The sequence below is a fragment of the Mya arenaria genome, chromosome 7, assembly GCF_026914265.1.
Source record: "Mya arenaria isolate MELC-2E11 chromosome 7, ASM2691426v1".
Taxonomy (NCBI): Eukaryota; Metazoa; Mollusca; class Bivalvia; order Myida; family Myidae; genus Mya; species Mya arenaria.
In genome coordinates, this window is record NC_069128.1 from 47,352,621 (window position 1) to 47,371,177 (window position 18,557).

General features: G+C 33.6%; 1 protein-coding gene across 4 annotated transcripts in view; it reads right to left on the reverse strand.

Moving 5' to 3' along the window:
* Positions 1-10,133: 10,133 nt before the first annotated feature.
* LOC128240209 (dynein axonemal heavy chain 7-like) overlaps positions 10,134-18,557 on the reverse strand; it is a 69,383-nt gene continuing 60,959 nt past the window's right edge. For all 4 annotated transcript variants that reach the window (XM_052956727.1, XM_052956725.1, XM_052956726.1 and 1 more), the window contains 6 exons: positions 18,100-18,237; positions 13,261-13,491; positions 12,791-12,943; positions 12,261-12,438; positions 11,990-12,093; positions 10,134-11,273 (listed from right to left, as the gene is read on the reverse strand). In XM_052956727.1, coding sequence (XP_052812687.1) covers positions 11,067-11,273; positions 11,990-12,093; positions 12,261-12,438; positions 12,791-12,943; positions 13,261-13,491; positions 18,100-18,237 — 1,011 coding nt within the window. In that variant the 3' untranslated portion in view covers positions 10,134-11,066. The remainder of the gene's footprint in view (positions 11,274-11,989; positions 12,094-12,260; positions 12,439-12,790; positions 12,944-13,260; positions 13,492-18,099; positions 18,238-18,557) is intronic.

Consider the following 18,557-nt stretch of genomic DNA (forward strand, 5'->3'; position numbering starts at 1 on the left):
GGAATTTTCCACATGACAAAATAGCAATAATTAATTGGAGTGAACAATATTTCAGCTTCCTCTTTCAACTCCGGCCTGCGTTACCATGGACACAAACTATTTATACTGGCTCCAAGCGTTATCAACGATAAAATTCAGTGGTGTCGAGTCGATTCGATCTGAGAGTAGGATAATCAGTATAATTGAAAAATATTCAATTATTTTCGGGTTTTAGCACTTTATCAAAAAACAAATATTATTCAGAATATGCCCGAATATTCTGAAATGCGTTCTTACCAGCAGAACGTGTTTATAAATCGTTTTCATAGAAAGTGATGAATATTTCTTACATATAACTCGTTTTACCGGCGACCAGTCAAACTGAAAACACAGCGAACAGTATCATATCTCGTTAAAACTGTTAGGCTAATTTATGTTGCGTAAAACGTGATGTCAAAAAGCAGATTACCACCGGTAAACACGCATTGTAAAGCTTGCCGAAGATGGCCGAGCAGTTCCGGACAACTTCGACTATTAACCGAATTTCGCGCGCATTTCGTATAGCCTTTCGATCATTTTTTAAACCAGTCTGTAGAATGTCTTTATTTAGAAACGGAAAAAAAAACATTTTCGCACTCTATGGTGTGTTTTAATTGTCAGACATGTGCACCTCTGCCAATGTCAGCGAGGTAGATTTGGGTCCAAGTGGCAGAATTTCTAAATCCTTGCATTTTCAGTCAGAAACAATAAAAGATACGATGTTAACAAAAACTTGATGGTTGTTACTATTTTTAGATTTTCTGAAAATATGTCATGGTTATTATGGTTTAGGGTATTGCCAAATATCAGTGATAATATAAAGCAAACAGAAGGAACATTATGTCTGGCTTATGAAATCTTAACTGGCTTTTAGAAGAGCAGATGATAAATAGAACTAACCTCAGAAAATATGGAACTAAAAAATAAAGACTCAATATTAAAGGAAGCCAACGGACAGGGGTCAAACAAGAATGATACACCCCAAATACCTTTCACAGAAGAAGCATTAAATGATGATAGTAAACTGAAACAAATAGAGGTAAATTGAGGAGGGATGACCAATTTTAAATCTTTACATATGATAAAATTATGTAGATACAGTATCTGGTTGAAATTTGGCCAGTTGACATTGCTGAATCATAGTATATTGATGTTTAGATTGAGTATGAAATTTGTAAATTGAATATTACATTGTATAACTTAAATATATATATACATATTTGTCTGATAAATTTTTAACAATTGTTAAAAAGTCTACTTCCTCGTTCAAATAAATGTTTGGAAATAGGTCCAAAGGCTTGTACTAATGTTAGAAAGCGTAATTTTTAAATATAAAGTAACCATGGATGGCTTTCTTTGAAACAAAATTTAATTCATCGATGAAATATCACGATCAAACGCCATTTGATGCGGCATGTATTTTAGTTAATTCATGCGCGGTCCTATAAAGCAATTTGTTTGTCGAAGCGCCAAGTGGCACAATTTACATTTCACAGTTCATCTCCAAATTATGGCTATTCAGCCAGGTGGAACACTTGAGTGTTAAGCTCCATCAGTTGAACCTGGAATTCAAGGTGTGTTAACTGGGTCTGTTGGGAAGGTCATACGAGATGGAATGGTGCTATTTGGTGATTGTGTATCTTGGTATTATCATTACCTATAACTATCTTATTGTTTTGAACAGGTCCATTGGAAAATGATGACGAACCATCTAGTATGGAAATTTATACATACCTTATAATTCAACACGCAATAAATATCACAACATACGGTAGTTTGTATTCATTTCCAGTGCAATACGGTCGCATTCCACTCTATTGAGGTCACATCATACACTTATCATTGCGCGATATTAAAATAACGATATGAAACAAAATATTGTGTAATTCAAATGACAATTATAATGAAAGCATGTGTCTTTTTAGTGATTTAACCAGTTATGCATATAACATAACAGTTTTTTTATCCGAAATGTCGTGTTAGACTCTCGTGGATTTTGAAGATTTTGATTTCATTCGACTAGCCTCGTGAAATTAAAATATGCAAATACTCAAATCAAGTCGAATTCAACCTCACGGATCAAAATGCATTTACTAATAACCCTATCCAAACTGGAGCGCTTACCCTAACCTTACCTTTAAGGTAATTTTATTGTTTGCTTTATTCTTAAATGATTTTGTTACATGCCGTTTGTCGATTGTTTGTGACTGCAGCTTAAATGAAACTGATTAAGATGAAATCTTAGGGTATATGTAGTGTAACTAGCCTTTTGTCGATTGGTTGTGACTGCAGCTTAAATGAAACTGATTTAGATGAAATTTTAGTGTATATGTAGTGTAACTAGCCTTTTGTCGATTGTTTGTGGCTGCAGCTTTAAGATTATTAAACTGATTAGGTTCAAATCTTAGTATTGATCATTGGTCTATGTTGTGAATATGACTAGGTGAGCATTAAATTAAATATTTTATACATATGTATTCAATAATACATAACTAATTATCCATTCATTTTTTATATAGAATTACCTGAACATTTTCGAGGCAAATGGTATCAAAAGTATGCCGATTGCATTATAATTAGTGCCCTTTCCTCAATACATTCCAAATATACCTAAATACATTCAAAACGCCAGGTTGCATATAGTTTTGCATACATTCCATGAACACAGATTACTTTCTGCATTGTGTTTAATCAATCAAAAGCTGAAGATACTTTATATAGACTCCCATGTACGTGTTGTAAGAGTACATGGAGATAACCCGTGTTAAAACGCTGAAGAAACTTTATATAGACTCACATGTACATGTGTTTAAACGCTGAGGATACTTTAAAATGACTTACATGTACATGTTGTAAGGGTACATGTTCATTACCCGTGTTTAAAAGCTGGATATACTTTATATAGACGCACATGTACGTGTTGTTAGAGTTCATGTAGATGTACCATGCAGTTCAGAGTAAGGCTTCGCCGTAATCATTTGTATGTTGTGAAAATCCATGTACACTTAGAAAACGCTGCAAAATCATCGTAGAAAGCGACAGCGAATAACTTTTAAATCCGTGCACACAGTAAAACTTGACAGACTAATGTAGGTCACATAAACCGCGTAAATGCAAGTACTCTCAGTGTACATGTAAAGATATAAAATACATGTTGTGGTTACATTACATTATAACTTCTTCATAGCCGAATTTGGGGCGGAATGAATAGTGTAATGTAGTCACAACATGTATGCTATTTTTTAAATTTACTTATTATTTCACAAGTAAAGGCTTTTGTATTCGTGTAATATCAAAAGGTAATGAATGAAATAGGAATGAGGTTGACTGTATTATTAAATACAATATTATAAAAAAAATAATAGACTGTTTTTTTTAAAGTTATGGATCGGAACCTTGTGTTGGGATTTTTTTGGATACTTTCAGAAACTTGATCAAATTTCTTCAACTAGATGCATGATCAGGTGAGAATACTTGCTGCAATTGAAAGATTAAAGGTTTATCTGCATGTTTGCTGCATGTTTTTGATGCAACTTTTCGTTTGGGTGCTTTTCTTGGCATGTTTTTCGTACTCATTACATTTCGATGAAATTGTGAAGTTGTTTCACTTTCATTTATTTAGGCATTTCAAGATTTTCTGACTTTGTTAAAGTGCAGTAATTCATAGTTATTTTTGCTAGATAGTTGGTAGGAGTGACCCCTTAGATGAACCTGGAGAAATTTTTTTTTTTTTAGGTTTAATGTCACTAACTTTTGTACAGGTCAAATGACACCAAAGCAGGAGCTCATTCCCACCAAATCACTGTTACCACTCTTAAGTAATTTGACTGCCAAACAATGGGTTTAGATATTGGAACTAAATTGGTAATAAAAACACGGTTTTAAGCATGTGATAAAAAAAGATCTGACACTCGTCATTTTATACAAGATTTTTATTAAACTCGTCCATGAAAGTTGTTAGTAAGCTCGCAATTTCATGAACTCGTTTAATAATATCTTGTATAATATGACAACTCGTGTCAGATCCTATATATATAGACTCACATGTACATGTTGTTAGAGTTCATGTAGATAACCCGTGTTCAAAAGCTGAAGATACTTTATACACACTCACATGTACATGATGTTAGAATTCATGTAGATTACCCGTGTTCAAAAGCTGAAGATACTTTATTTATACTCACTTGAACGTGTTGAAAGAGTACACTAGATTACCCGTGTTCAAAAGCTGAATATACTTTATATATACCCACATGTACGTGTTGAAAGAGTACACTAGATTACCCGTGTTCAAAAGCTGATGATATTTTATATATACCCACATGTACGTGTTGAAAGAGTACACTAGATTACCCGTGTTCAAAAGCTGAAGATACTTTATATATACCCACATGTACGTGTTGAAAGAGTACACTAGATTACCTGTGTTCAAAAGCTGATGATACTTTATATATACCCACATGTACGTGTTGAAAGAGTACACTAGATTACCCGTGTTCAAAAGCTGAAGATACTTTATATATACCCACATGTACGTGTTGAAAGAGTACACTAGATTACCCGTGTTCAAAAGCTGAAGATACTTTATATATACCCACATGTACGTGTTGAAAGAGTACACTAGATTACCAGTGTTCAAAAGCTGAAGATACTTTATATATACCCACATGTACGTGTTGTAAGAGTACACTAGATTACCCGTGTTCAAAAGCTGAAGATACTTTATATATACCCACATGTACGTGTTGAAAGAGTACACTAGATTACCCGTGTTCAAAAGCTGAAGATACTTTATATATACCCACATGTACGTGTTGAAAGAGTACACTAGATTACCCGTGTTCAAAAGCTGAATATACTTTATATATACCCACATGTACGTGTTGAAAGAGTACACTAGATTACCCGTGTTCAAAAGCTGAATATACTTTATATATACCCACATGTACGTGTTGAAAGAGTACACTAGATTACCAGTGTTCAAAAGCTGAAGATACTTCATATATACCCACATGTACGTGTGTTGTAAGAGTACACTAGATTACCTGTGTTCAAAAGCTGAAGATACTTTATATATACCCACATGTACGTGTTGAAAGAGTTCAGGTAGATTACCCGTGTTCAAAAGCTGAATATACTTGATATTATATGGACTCACATGTACGTGTTGTAAGAGTTCATGTGGATTACCCGTGTTCAAAAGCTGAAGATACTTTATATATACTCACTTGTACGTGTTGTAAGAGTACACTAGATTACCCGTGTTCAAAAGCTGAAGATACTTTATATATACCCACATGTACGTGTGTTGTAAGAGTACACTAGATTACCCATGTTCAAAAGTTAAAGATACCTTATATATACCCACATGTACGTGTGTTGTAAGAGTACACTAGATTACCCGTGTTCAAAAGTTAAAGATACCTTATATATACTCACGTGATCGTGTTGTAAGATCTCACTAGACTACCCGTGTTCAAAAGCTGAATATACTTTATATATACCCACATGTACGTGTTGTAAGAGTACACTAGATTACCAGTGTTCAAAAGCTGAATATACTTTATATATACCCACATGTACGTGTTGAAAGAGTACACTAGATTACCAGTGTTCAAAAGCTGAAGATACTTTATATATACCCACATGTACGTGTTGAAAGAGTACACTAGATTACCAGTGTTCAAAAGCTGAAGATACTTTATATATACCCACATGTACGTGTTGTAAGAGTACACTAGATTACCCGTGTTCAAAAGCTGAAGATACTTTATATATACCCACATGTACGTGTTGAAAGAGTACACTAGATTACCCGTGTTCAAAAGCTGAAGATACTTTATATATACCCACATGTACGTGTTGAAAGAGTACACTAGATTACCCGTGTTCAAAAGCTGAATATACTTTATATATACCCACATGTACGTGTTGAAAGAGTACACTAGATTACCCGTGTTCAAAAGCTGAATATACTTTATATATACCCACATGTACGTGTTGAAAGAGTACACTAGATTACCAGTGTTCAAAAGCTGAAGATACTTCATATATACCCACATGTACGTGTGTTGTAAGAGTACACTAGATTACCTGTGTTCAAAAGCTGAAGATACTTTATATATACCCACATGTACGTGTTGAAAGAGTTCAGGTAGATTACCCGTGTTCAAAAGCTGAATATACTTGATATTATATGGACTCACATGTACGTGTTGTAAGAGTTCATGTGGATTACCCGTGTTCAAAAGCTGAAGATACTTTATATATACTCACTTGTACGTGTTGTAAGAGTACACTAGATTACCCGTGTTCAAAAGCTGAAGATACTTTATATATACCCACATGTACGTGTGTTGTAAGAGTACACTAGATTACCCATGTTCAAAAGTTAAAGATACCTTATATATACCCACATGTACGTGTGTTGTAAGAGTACACTAGATTACCCGTGTTCAAAAGTTAAAGATACCTTATATATACTCACGTGATCGTGTTGTAAGATCTCACTAGACTACCCGTGTTCAAAAGCTGAATATACTTTATATATACCCACATGTACGTGTTGTAAGAGTACACTAGATTACCAGTGTTCAAAAGCTGAATATACTTTATATATACCCACATGTACGTGTTGAAAGAGTACACTAGATTACCAGTGTTCAAAAGCTGAAGATACTTTATATATACCCACATGTACGTGTTGAAAGAGTACACTAGATTACCAGTGTTCAAAAGCTGAAGATACTTTATATATACCCACATGTACGTGTTGTAAGAGTACACTAGATTACCCGTGTTCAAAAGCTGAAGATACTTTATATATACCCACATGTACGTGTTGAAAGAGTACACTAGATTACCCGTGTTCAAAAGCTGAAGATACTTTATATATACCCACATGTACGTGTTGAAAGAGTACACTAGATTACCCGTGTTCAAAAGCTGAATATACTTTATATATACCCACATGTACGTGTTGAAAGAGTACACTAGATTACCCGTGTTCAAAAGCTGAATATACTTTATATATACCCACATGTACGTGTTGAAAGAGTACACTAGATTACCAGTGTTCAAAAGCTGAAGATACTTCATATATACCCACATGTACGTGTGTTGTAAGAGTACACTAGATTACCTGTGTTCAAAAGCTGAAGATACTTTATATATACCCACATGTACGTGTTGAAAGAGTTCAGGTAGATTACCCGTGTTCAAAAGCTGAATATACTTGATATTATATGGACTCACATGTACGTGTTGTAAGAGTTCATGTGGATTACCCGTGTTCAAAAGCTGAAGATACTTTATATATACTCACTTGTACGTGTTGTAAGAGTACACTAGATTACCCGTGTTCAAAAGCTGAAGATACTTTATATATACCCACATGTAGGTGTGTTGTAAGAGTACACTAGATTACCCATGTTCAAAAGTTAAAGATACCTTATATATACCCACATGTACGTGTGTTGTAAGAGTACACTAGATTACCCGTGTTCAAAAGTTAAAGATACCTTATATATACTCACGTGATCGTGTTGTAAGATCTCACTAGACTACCCGTGTTCAAAAGCTGAATATACTTTATATATACCCACATGTACGTGTTGTAAGAGTACACTAGATTACCAGTGTTCAAAAGCTGAATATACTTTATATATACCCACATGTACGTGTTGAAAGAGTACACTAGATTACCAGTGTTCAAAAGTTAAAGATACCTTATATATACCCACATGTACGTGTGTTGTAAGAGTACACTAGATTACCCGTGTTCAAAAGTTAAAGATACCTTATATATACCCACATGTACGTGTGTTGTAAGAGTACACTAGATTACCCGTGTTCAAAAGTTAAAGATACCTTATATATACTCACGTGATCGTGTTGTAAGATCTCACTAGACTACCCGTGTTCAAAAGCTGAAGATACTTTATATATACCCACATGTACGTGTTGAAAGAGTACACAAGACTACCCGTGTTCAAAAGCTGAATATACTTTATATATACCCACATGTACGTGTTGAAAGAGTACACTAGACTACCCGTGTTCAAAAGCTGAATATACTTTATATATACCCACATGTACGTGTTGAAAGAGTACACTAGATTACCAGTGTTCAAAAGCTGAATATACTTTATATATACCCACATGTACGTGTTGAAAGAGTACACTAGATTACCAGTGTTCAAAAGCTGAATATACTTTATATATACCCACATGTACGTGTTGAAAGAGTACACTAGATTACCAGTGTTCAAAAGCTGAATATACTTTATATATACCCACATGTACGTGTTGAAAGAGTACACTAGATTACCAGTGTTCAAAAGCTGAAGATACTTTATATATACCCACATGTACGTGTTGAAAGAGTACACTAGATTACTTGTGTTCAAAAGCTGAAGATACTTTATATATACCCACATGTACGTGTTGAAAGAGTACACTAGATTACCCGTGTTCAAAAGCTGAATATACTTTATATATACCCACATGTACGTGTTGAAAGAGTACACTAGATTACCTGTGTTCAAAAGCTGATGATACTTTATATATACCCACATGTACGTGTTGAAAGAGTACACTAGATTACCCGTGTTCAAAAGCTGATGATACTTTATATATACCCACATGTACGTGTTGAAAGAGTACACTAGATTACCTGTGTTCAAAAGCTGATGATACTTTATATATACCCACATGTACGTGTTGAAAGAGTACACTAGATTACCAGTGTTCAAAAGCTGAATATACTTTATATATACCCACATGTACGTGTTGTAAGAGTACACTAGATTACCTGTGTTCAAAAGCTGATGATACTTTATATATACCCACATGTACGTGTTGAAAGAGTACACTAGATTACCAGTGTTCAAAAGCTGATGATACTTTATATATACCCACATGTACGTGTTGAAAGAGTACACTAGATTACCCGTGTTCAAAAGCTGATGATACTTTATATATACCCACATGTACGTGTTGTAAGAGTACACTAGATTACCTGTGTTCAAAAGCTGAATATACTTTATATATACCCACATGTACGTGTTGAAAGAGTACACTAGATTACCCGTGTTCAGAAGCTGAAGATACTTTATATATACCCACATGTACGTGTGTTGTAAGAGTACACTAGATTACCCGTGTTCAAAAGCTGAATATACTTTATATATACCCACATGTACGTGTTGAAAGAGTTCAGGTAGATTACCCGTGTTCAAAAGTTAAAGATACCTTATATATACTCACGTGATCGTGTTGTAAGATCTCACTAGACTACCCGTGTTCAAAAGCTGAAGATACTTTATATATACCCACATGTACGTGTTGTAAGAGTACACTAGATTACCCGTGTTCAAAAGCTGAAGATACTTTATATATACCCACATGTACGTGTTGTAAGAGTACACTAGATTACCAGTGTTCAAAAGCTGAAGATACTTTATATATACCCACATGTACGTGTTGAAAGAGTACACTAGATTACCTGTGTTCAAAAGCTGAATATACTTTATATATACCCACATGTACGTGTTGAAAGAGTACACTAGATTACCCGTGTTCAAAAGCTGAAGATACTTTATATATACCCACATGTACGTGTTGTAAGAGTACACTAGATTACCTGTGTTCAAAAGCTGAATATACTTTATATATACCCACATGTACGTGTTGAAAGAGTACACTAGATTACCCGTGTTCAAATTTGATGATACTTTATATAGACTAACATGTTCATATTGTAAGAGTACACTAGATTACCCGTGTTCAAATTTGATGATAATTTATATAGACTAACATGTTCATATTGTAAGAGTACACTAGATTACCAGTGTTCAAATTTGATGATACTTTATATAGACTAACATGTTCATATTGTAAGAGTACACTAGATTACCAGTGTTCAAATTTGATGATACTTTATATAGACTAACATGTTCATATTATAAGAGTACATGTTGATTACCCATGTTCAAAAGCTGAATATACATTCACGTGTACATGTAGTCCAAGGCATGTGTAAACTTTGTCCAAGGGCCATATATTGTAATTAAACAGATAGAAACACTTATGAATATATGAATGGAAACAAGACATTTCACAAAAGAATTTATTGAAGATTTGAAAACAATAAATACATATAAAAAGACCAGGACGGAATGTCACGTAATACTATCACATCAGCAGTAACAGTTGAAGGAAAACATTGATATTTATTTTAATGAACATATATCTTATTTAAGCAAATAGCAACACGTTGTTCCAAAGTAGTCACAGTCTTTATTTGGTTTATGTATTTCAAACAAAGTGATAGTTAATTATCAAAATTCACATGCTTTCTAGAGCATGTACCTAATAAAATAGTAGTTTCTATAAAAATTAATTTTTCTATTTTATAACATGTTGGCTATGTGAAACAGATAAAGCTATCACAGACGAATATAAAAACAATTATATGCAAAATAACAGTTTAAATACGTAAATACATCAATTTAATTATAAGTAAGATCTGGCATTAATGTCTTGTTGAAATACTTGAAATATCACTTGTAAATACATAAATGCATTAAGCTCAAACAATCAAAACCAGTGTCTTTGAAGCAAAAAAAAACAACAGTAAAAAATAACGAAAAAACATAAATAATTAACTGGTCACTACACCAATTTGCAATCCAAAGAGGATTGTTTTATACAAGTGGACATAACACAAATACCAACTGGGTGCCCTGTTTCTGGATACGTAAATTTCTAAAAATAATCATGTATTTATAAAAAAAAGGATAATGAATATGTTTTGTTTTTTTGTGGATTTTTGGGAGGTTTATGTTTACATTTATGAAAAAAGTGTAAGCAAATTAAATAGAAAAAATAAAGCCGAAATGTGTATCCAGAGGTTACAGAACAATAATTCAGCGTTTATTTTTGATTAAGTGGTGGCATTTATAAAAAAAATAAAATGGTCTGTAAGCTTGATAATTTTTCATCACAAATGTTTTCATATTTATAGAGTCTGCATATTAAGGTAACACCTAATTATCAAGCTGACAGAGCATAGCCACCCCTCGCTGTACCCAGTGGTCTTCGGGTTTGTCCGTGGGCACGAGCATGCCAATAACGTAGTTGGTGGAGTGACCAGTGGTGGAGAGGACGCCGCGGCGCTCGCTGGTCTTGTATACTGGGATGTGGTACATATTATCCTCACTCAGGTCCTGACGCTTGCACGGCTTTACCCAAATCTGCAAGGGGGGAGAGTAAAGTATTTAAATTCGTTTCTTTTATAACTTCATGTCCTTATATATCTTCATACATATCTTGAAATACTAGTACAGCATAATGCACTCTGGCCTCAAGCTTCCATCAGATGTATTTGTCTCAAAACTCTTTAAAATCAATTTATAATAGTTTGTGACCTAATTGGAAATGATAATGATAATGGGATGTTAAGATATTATCAACTAATGTTGTATACGAGTATTTCAACGTTAGCACAAATGTATAAATATTTATATGAAAAGCTATAGAAGCAAGCAATGTATATCTGACAATAGTGGGACATTGACACAAATATGGTTTGAGCGTACTTTTTGCTAGTTTTTAATTTCACAAAATTAGACATTCTTCATATTCTCAACAATAGGGCATATTAATTTAACCTGTAAGTCAAATAATGGGAAATAGAAAAAAAACCTATTGGTTATATGTTTTTATTTGTAACGTTATATATGATAAACAATTCGGGCTGACACCTTTAACTTTAAAAATATTTGCGAAATCCTAAATACCGTCGCAAATTTGGCTATGCCTATCCTAAAGCACTAAACTTATTTCAAACATTGAAACCTTTAATGGTTCCGTCCTCTACAAATCTACTATAGTTTTAGGCAGATTTCCAATTATCTAATATGCTGTAGAAAAATGAGCAACAGTATGCTAAATCACACGAGCACTTTACCGTAGGCACGGGGTCAAATAGGATCTTGGGTTGGGATTCTCCGAGCAGTTTTGTCTTGCGGTCCCAGCGCGCTCCTTCAAGGTACAGGCCATTCACATACACTCCTGTAGGAAGAATAGAGAAATGAGTATATTTGTATCATTTTGTGTTATGACCAAGGCTAAGCTTTTTGCAAAATGATGCTTACGCTGTTTTCACCAAAGTTGTGACGACAACTCGACTTTTTTTGAAAAATTGTACTAACTGAAAAAGTATAGCTAAAAACACTCACCATCTTCCGGTGGCGTGGTATACTCCTTGTCGTCGAGAACCTCATAGTCAAAGGCGAGCAAGTCGATTGGTATGGTGTATTTACGGGCGTAATTCTGCTGTGCACCCGTCAAGAACGCCTGTGTAAAGTAGAACCCGGAGAGCCAGAACACCGTTGGGGCCTGGTTCTCAAACCAATCCTGTTATACGGAACAAAGTTAATCTATAATATTTACCACATGCTATTTAACTTTTCAACAACTTGTTTTTTTCAGTTTTTAATTTTGAAACTGGCTCCAAATAAGTAACACTGATTCATTTTCACACATTAATCAACAAAATGAGTAGATTTTTGTTGAGTTTTCACGCTATCAAATGCCTTTTGTAAATCAATCAAACGTAGCATTTGAAAATTTCAAAACATTCAAGGCATTATCATCCTAAAGTTTACTTTCCTTGTTGGTTTTCAATACTTGCAATCATTTTGTAAGACCAGTGATGGAGCTTGAACCAACAAATACTTGCATGGCCACTTCACACCAAATTTCTCACCTGCAGGAATGCAAGCCTAGCGAGGAAGTCATTGACATATGATCCGAGGGGTTTGAGGGACGGGTACGAGCGCTTCATCCACATGCCTGGAATCTTGCCTTTCAAGATGCTCATGACAACCTCCTCAAGGTCAGCCGACATCACAACCAGACCCTATCGGACAGAATGGGTTGGAGATTGTTTTACTCAAATAATGTATAACAAAACACAGGATTGAAATAACTGGTCAATGCTGGGAAAATACGTAAACTTCACAGTCTCATTTTATACCGAAGTTATTATGAAGTGTTTGAATTCAATGAGCAATGCAATTATTATTATTAGAATACATATCATAAAGTTCATGTATTCCTTCTGTTTCTACATAATTATGACCAAATTAACAACAAATTATACAGATCGTCACCCTTAAGAGTATATCAAGTTAATTTGAGGAACATAAACTTATGTCTTAAACTGTTTATGCATACCTTGATAGCCTTGCGGATGTTGACAAGACTGCTTCGGATAACAGATAGGAGACGGTTAAAGCGCACCATTTCCTGCATGAGCACTGTGTTCATGCTCTGTTTGTATGAGGTCGGGAATCGACGCAACACCGCGTCTGTGTCAAAGTTGGGTGGCAGCTTGGAGACAATGTCACCAGCAACTTCGTCTACGATGTCATCTGTAGATTTCCCACCTCCTGAGGAGGCTCGAGCCTGAGGATGGCAAAAATGAGGGTGTTTTATTTTTTACTTAAATATGGATGAAAAGTGCCTTGGGCATGCTCACTGCAACTTTCTTTCATATCAATGCAAAAAACAAAACAAAGAAGCACTTTAATTACGTTTTTATCTTCACAGACCTGTTTTCAATTTTTGATGATAAAACATATATAACTTTCATATAAGTAAGTATTATATTCTGTCAAATAACATTAAGAGCAATTTTAATACATTATCTTAAATATAGCAAAGCTTATATAGCAAGCTTTAAATAATTTTTTCAATATATCTTTTTATAATATCTGGCTACAACTATGTTAAAAGAAAGCTAAAAGATATATTGTGAAAAAATAAATAACATTTGTTTCCTTTTTATTTGTCGACTTGTAACAGAGAAAAATAAAAATTCAAGGAATTATCTAATCAGCTAAGTTAAGATACTTCCATACCAGAATAGCACTGTGCAAGTGAATTGTGCTCAAGGTTTACTTTTTTCTTGTACAGTTTAGCATTGAACTTGGAATGAACTGTGTATGTGGAACTATGTGATTTCTCCGACAAACACTTCGTTGTTTGATTCGTTTTTTTGTAATTTCAGTGAGGGTTGTTGTTGTTTGTCAATCACTACATGCTTATTTAAAAATGAAATAGAAAATAAGACATTTTTTTATAGGGGGGAGGTACAATGGCTTGAAAATTCACAATGCTGATTCCAACAACTTTCAACAAACTGGTTTCCAGAAACCTTTGCCTGTAATCGGCAACATATCTTGTCTTTACATACGCTTTAATAAATTCCGCGGGTTAATAATTCAGTTGAAACTCAATATTGAAATATATAATAAAAGGCATATTTTTCTCATTTAAATGCAATAGGCATAATAAGTCAACAAGCACAAGAGGGAAGCTTAAACTTTAGTGATATGACTTTCTACACGTAAGCATTTCCTCATAAAATCCCTGGCAAATGAATACACAACAGTCAATGGAAAACAGTTTGGTGTCATTACCATCTGAGCCATTTGAAATTCAAGGCTCTGAATGCATGCAAATTCAGAAAATTGAAGACAGAAAGAAAACAAAATGCTTGCACATTATTACAATTATTTTAATACCTATCTTCTGTCTGATCGTAACAAGGATCCATATATGTTAAGTGTATGCAAGAATACTCCAATTATTTATCTAATAATTCAATAAATCTAGCATATAATGGTATGGGGCGGTATTCATTAACATCTTGGCGAAAATGTTCAACTTAGTGGGTTTTTAAAGGAATCTAACAAGGTCTGCACACCAAAACTATGAAAATAAGTAAGAAAATGTTCCAAATAATATGTTCATCTTAACAAATTAGATAAAAAGTGGAGGATATTTAGAATAATCAATGCCAATATATTCATCAAGCTGAACATTTTCACAAGGATGCTTTATGATAACGGGCTAAAAAGCTAGTTGATAAGGCAATAATATGGCAAAGCAATGGCATAAAATATTAAATTAGGTAAAAATTAAAAAAGTAACGTCAGTAAATAATTAGAGATCATCTAACAAACAGCCCCCTAGTAAATTGGACTGAAACTACAATCTATAAAGAGTATCTTTGTTGTTAATTAATAGACAAGTAAACATTATTAAACACTGATATTCATTAAGGTAAAAATCACATATTTTCTTCTATTTATATATCATTTTTATCTGGAAATATGTAATGCAAATGTATAAAATATGAAGCACATATAAAACTAGTATATCGAAAATTAGGTACGAAAGTTTTAGCCGTAAACCATGCAGAGAAGGTTATTATATTGTTCCAATACTTTTGACATGTTTGGGCGCAGCATGTTTTATCAAACTGTTCGCATGTTGCTGCCAATAAAATCAGGTTAATTTCGTTCTCGAATTATCTTGTAACAAATGAAAATACACCTACTTAAATGTACAATGCAATATTAGACTATTGACAAATGTCAAGTTTATCAAGTTTAGTTTTGGCTTTCCAGTATCCACAAGATATTGATTTTCAGTAAAATATCAAAGTATTTAAGCTCACAAATTATGTTGGCAATATATATTATTGCTAACCAGAAATGTTCATTCGAAAACAATATAGTTGATGTGACAATATAGTTGATGTGACGGCACACTTGAAAATGAATATTAAAAAACAACATATATTTACATTCGCACTTGATTTTATTTTTCCATAATAATTTTAGTTCATATTGCATGACGCGGTCGACCTTTGGTGACCTCTGAAGGCTGATTTTAACAAGAACGAATTAAATATTTCTGAACTAGAACCCAAGATGTAAAATAGCCGATACCATAACAGTAGCCTCACCCAAACATGTCAACTACCAGATAGCTAGAATACCTAGATCTAGTCTGAATAATATATGTGGTTACATGCTACTCTCCCCTGAATATATAAAGCAAGGGAGGTAAATCTTACCCGTTTCTGTGTATGAGAGTTACACAGAGTTGAAGAGTGCAAGATTTGTTTACCATGACGCAAAGTTTACGTTGTACACCAGCAATGGCGTAATATACGGTTGGAAAAGACAAAAACAGATGGCAATGTGTTAGCAAAAAGAACAATAACTGTCTTAAATAAAACATTTGTGATGCCAACGTAAGACAAAGCAAAATAAACAGGAACGAAAACACTGCCACTTCAAACATTCCTAATTAATTCACATTCTTGTTTCCTTTCACAATAACCTGGACTGGTATTCATAAAACATCTTACTTATTTCATAACTTTAAACCATTTTCCTAATCTAAGTTATATAATCTTACTGGTCATATAATGTACTTACATAATGATTTCTGCAATACTTTATTTAAACTAACTAAAAAGCATACTTGAATATTAAAAACGCTTTTCTACTTAAAACATTTTTAGCAATAAAACGAGTTTTATTAAGTTAGGAAATGACTTAAGATGTTTTATAAAACACAGCTTTGTATGTCAACTTTGAATGTAAAACCAGCAGACATTTAATTCACACACACAAACACCCTGAATAGGACACTTCAACTTTGAAATTCTAAACGAAAAACATTTCATTCACGAAAACCTAGATCGATATCATGGAAGAATCCATAGCGTTTGTGGATATATAAAATATGATATTAACTGTGAAAAAAGGTGAACAGTTTTCAACAACAACTTTTCTTGTGTCAACATTGACAATAACTTTTGACTTACACCCCCTTGGCCCTAAATAGTAGTCAGAAGAATCAGATTCATTCATAGTTCAGATTTAAAAACATAGATACAAAATTTTGCTTCATTTATAATTCAGACCTAAGTCACATTCATAGAACTGACTTTCAGCTTCATTTTTTAATCCGACTTTTAGCTTCATTCAAAGATCAGACTTTCATCTCCATATAATCTTTTGGCTTCACTTATAGAGCAGACTTTTTTTTAATTAAGCTTCATTTATAGATCAGACTGTAAGCTTTATTTATAGAAATTATGTTGAGGTTCATTTATAAGGTCTGACTTTTTCAATTAAGCACAAACCTTGATAAAACATTTCATCTAGTAAGACAACCCAAAGTCAAAGAAAACTCAATTTATAAAAAAAACCCACACAATTAGTTTTTTGAGCGTTTCATATGCTAGGATACAATCGGAAATAATGATTACACGAGTACATATCAAACATTGTGAAAAGATCCCCCAAATAATCATGAGGCTGAATATTGAATATCATATATGTCCATAACCACAAAGAACTCAGACAATAATCGATGGTAACTTATAACCCAAGCGTAAATAAATCAATAAATAATCACACATCATACAAAGAATAACTTATTTATCCAATGTGATATATCCATTATATTTTACACAAATTTGATATAGAGAAGTGATGACATGGATGTAATTTCTGTTCACACATTTTACTCTCCAGAAATTCTATAAAAGAATGTATGCATAAACACACAATTTAACATACTACAAATGTTAATCAATCAGAAATGGGAAAAAAGTCTACATGAGACAAAACGATCGTAAATATGTAATTGTTCCTTTATGCCCTCACGGCAAGATGTGAAAAGCATTCAAATTGTTAACACATAACTTGCGTGAAGAGCTCATAAAAATGTGTTTTGGGATTGTATTTTGTTTATACTATATAACTTGAAAAGGTCCATTTTTACACCCATGGATCACAATAAACCACTTGTCGATCACATCACTGTCGGCATCTCCGGGAACTTTATTTTTGTTCACACTACATTAGTACCGTAGGGATATTGACTAACAAAATCTCATTTTTATGAATATAAATTAGGCAGGGAAGAACACTCTTCTTGAAGCCGCATGTACATTTAATTCTCTTCAACATAGAAGATAAACGATGACGTCAAGGGTTTTGCTACTAAAGAACACGCGACGTTATTACATTAGCTTAGATTAGGAAGAAGTAACCCTGCATCACCAGAGATACGGCCTCATTAATTATTCATGATAACGTGATTTTCCTAGCAAAACGTCCCACGGTACTCAATGTTGCAGAACTTGATATTGTACCAGAGGTATCCGACAATGTAATCCCATGTACACAAGCACCATGCACTAACCTGTGTGAGAAGAATGTTCTCAAATAGCAGCCTGGTCTCAGCCTGGTCTTTCGTGATGTCTGCGTTGTCGTGCATGCCGAAGATGCCCGGCTTGGCATTGTGGGGCAATTGCTTGATATACTCTATGTAAGTCTCATACTGGAAGAAAATCAAATGTGGAGGCTGAGAATTTCATAAGCCTTAAGATACGCTTTCAAGTTAAATATCTTATGAATAGCATTCATATTCAATCGAGAACAATGTAATAATGAATTCTTGCAGCTCGGCACTAAATTTGGCAAGAAATGCAAATGATTCTTAAAGAATTACAATAATTAACAGAGTGGAATGCAAATAAATAATTAATAAAAGATGATATAGACTAACACGGACATATCATGACTTCATAAATACAATTCATGAAAACAACAATTCTAACTGAACTGAAGTCATTTTCGTAAGTTAATTATCTCACTGAT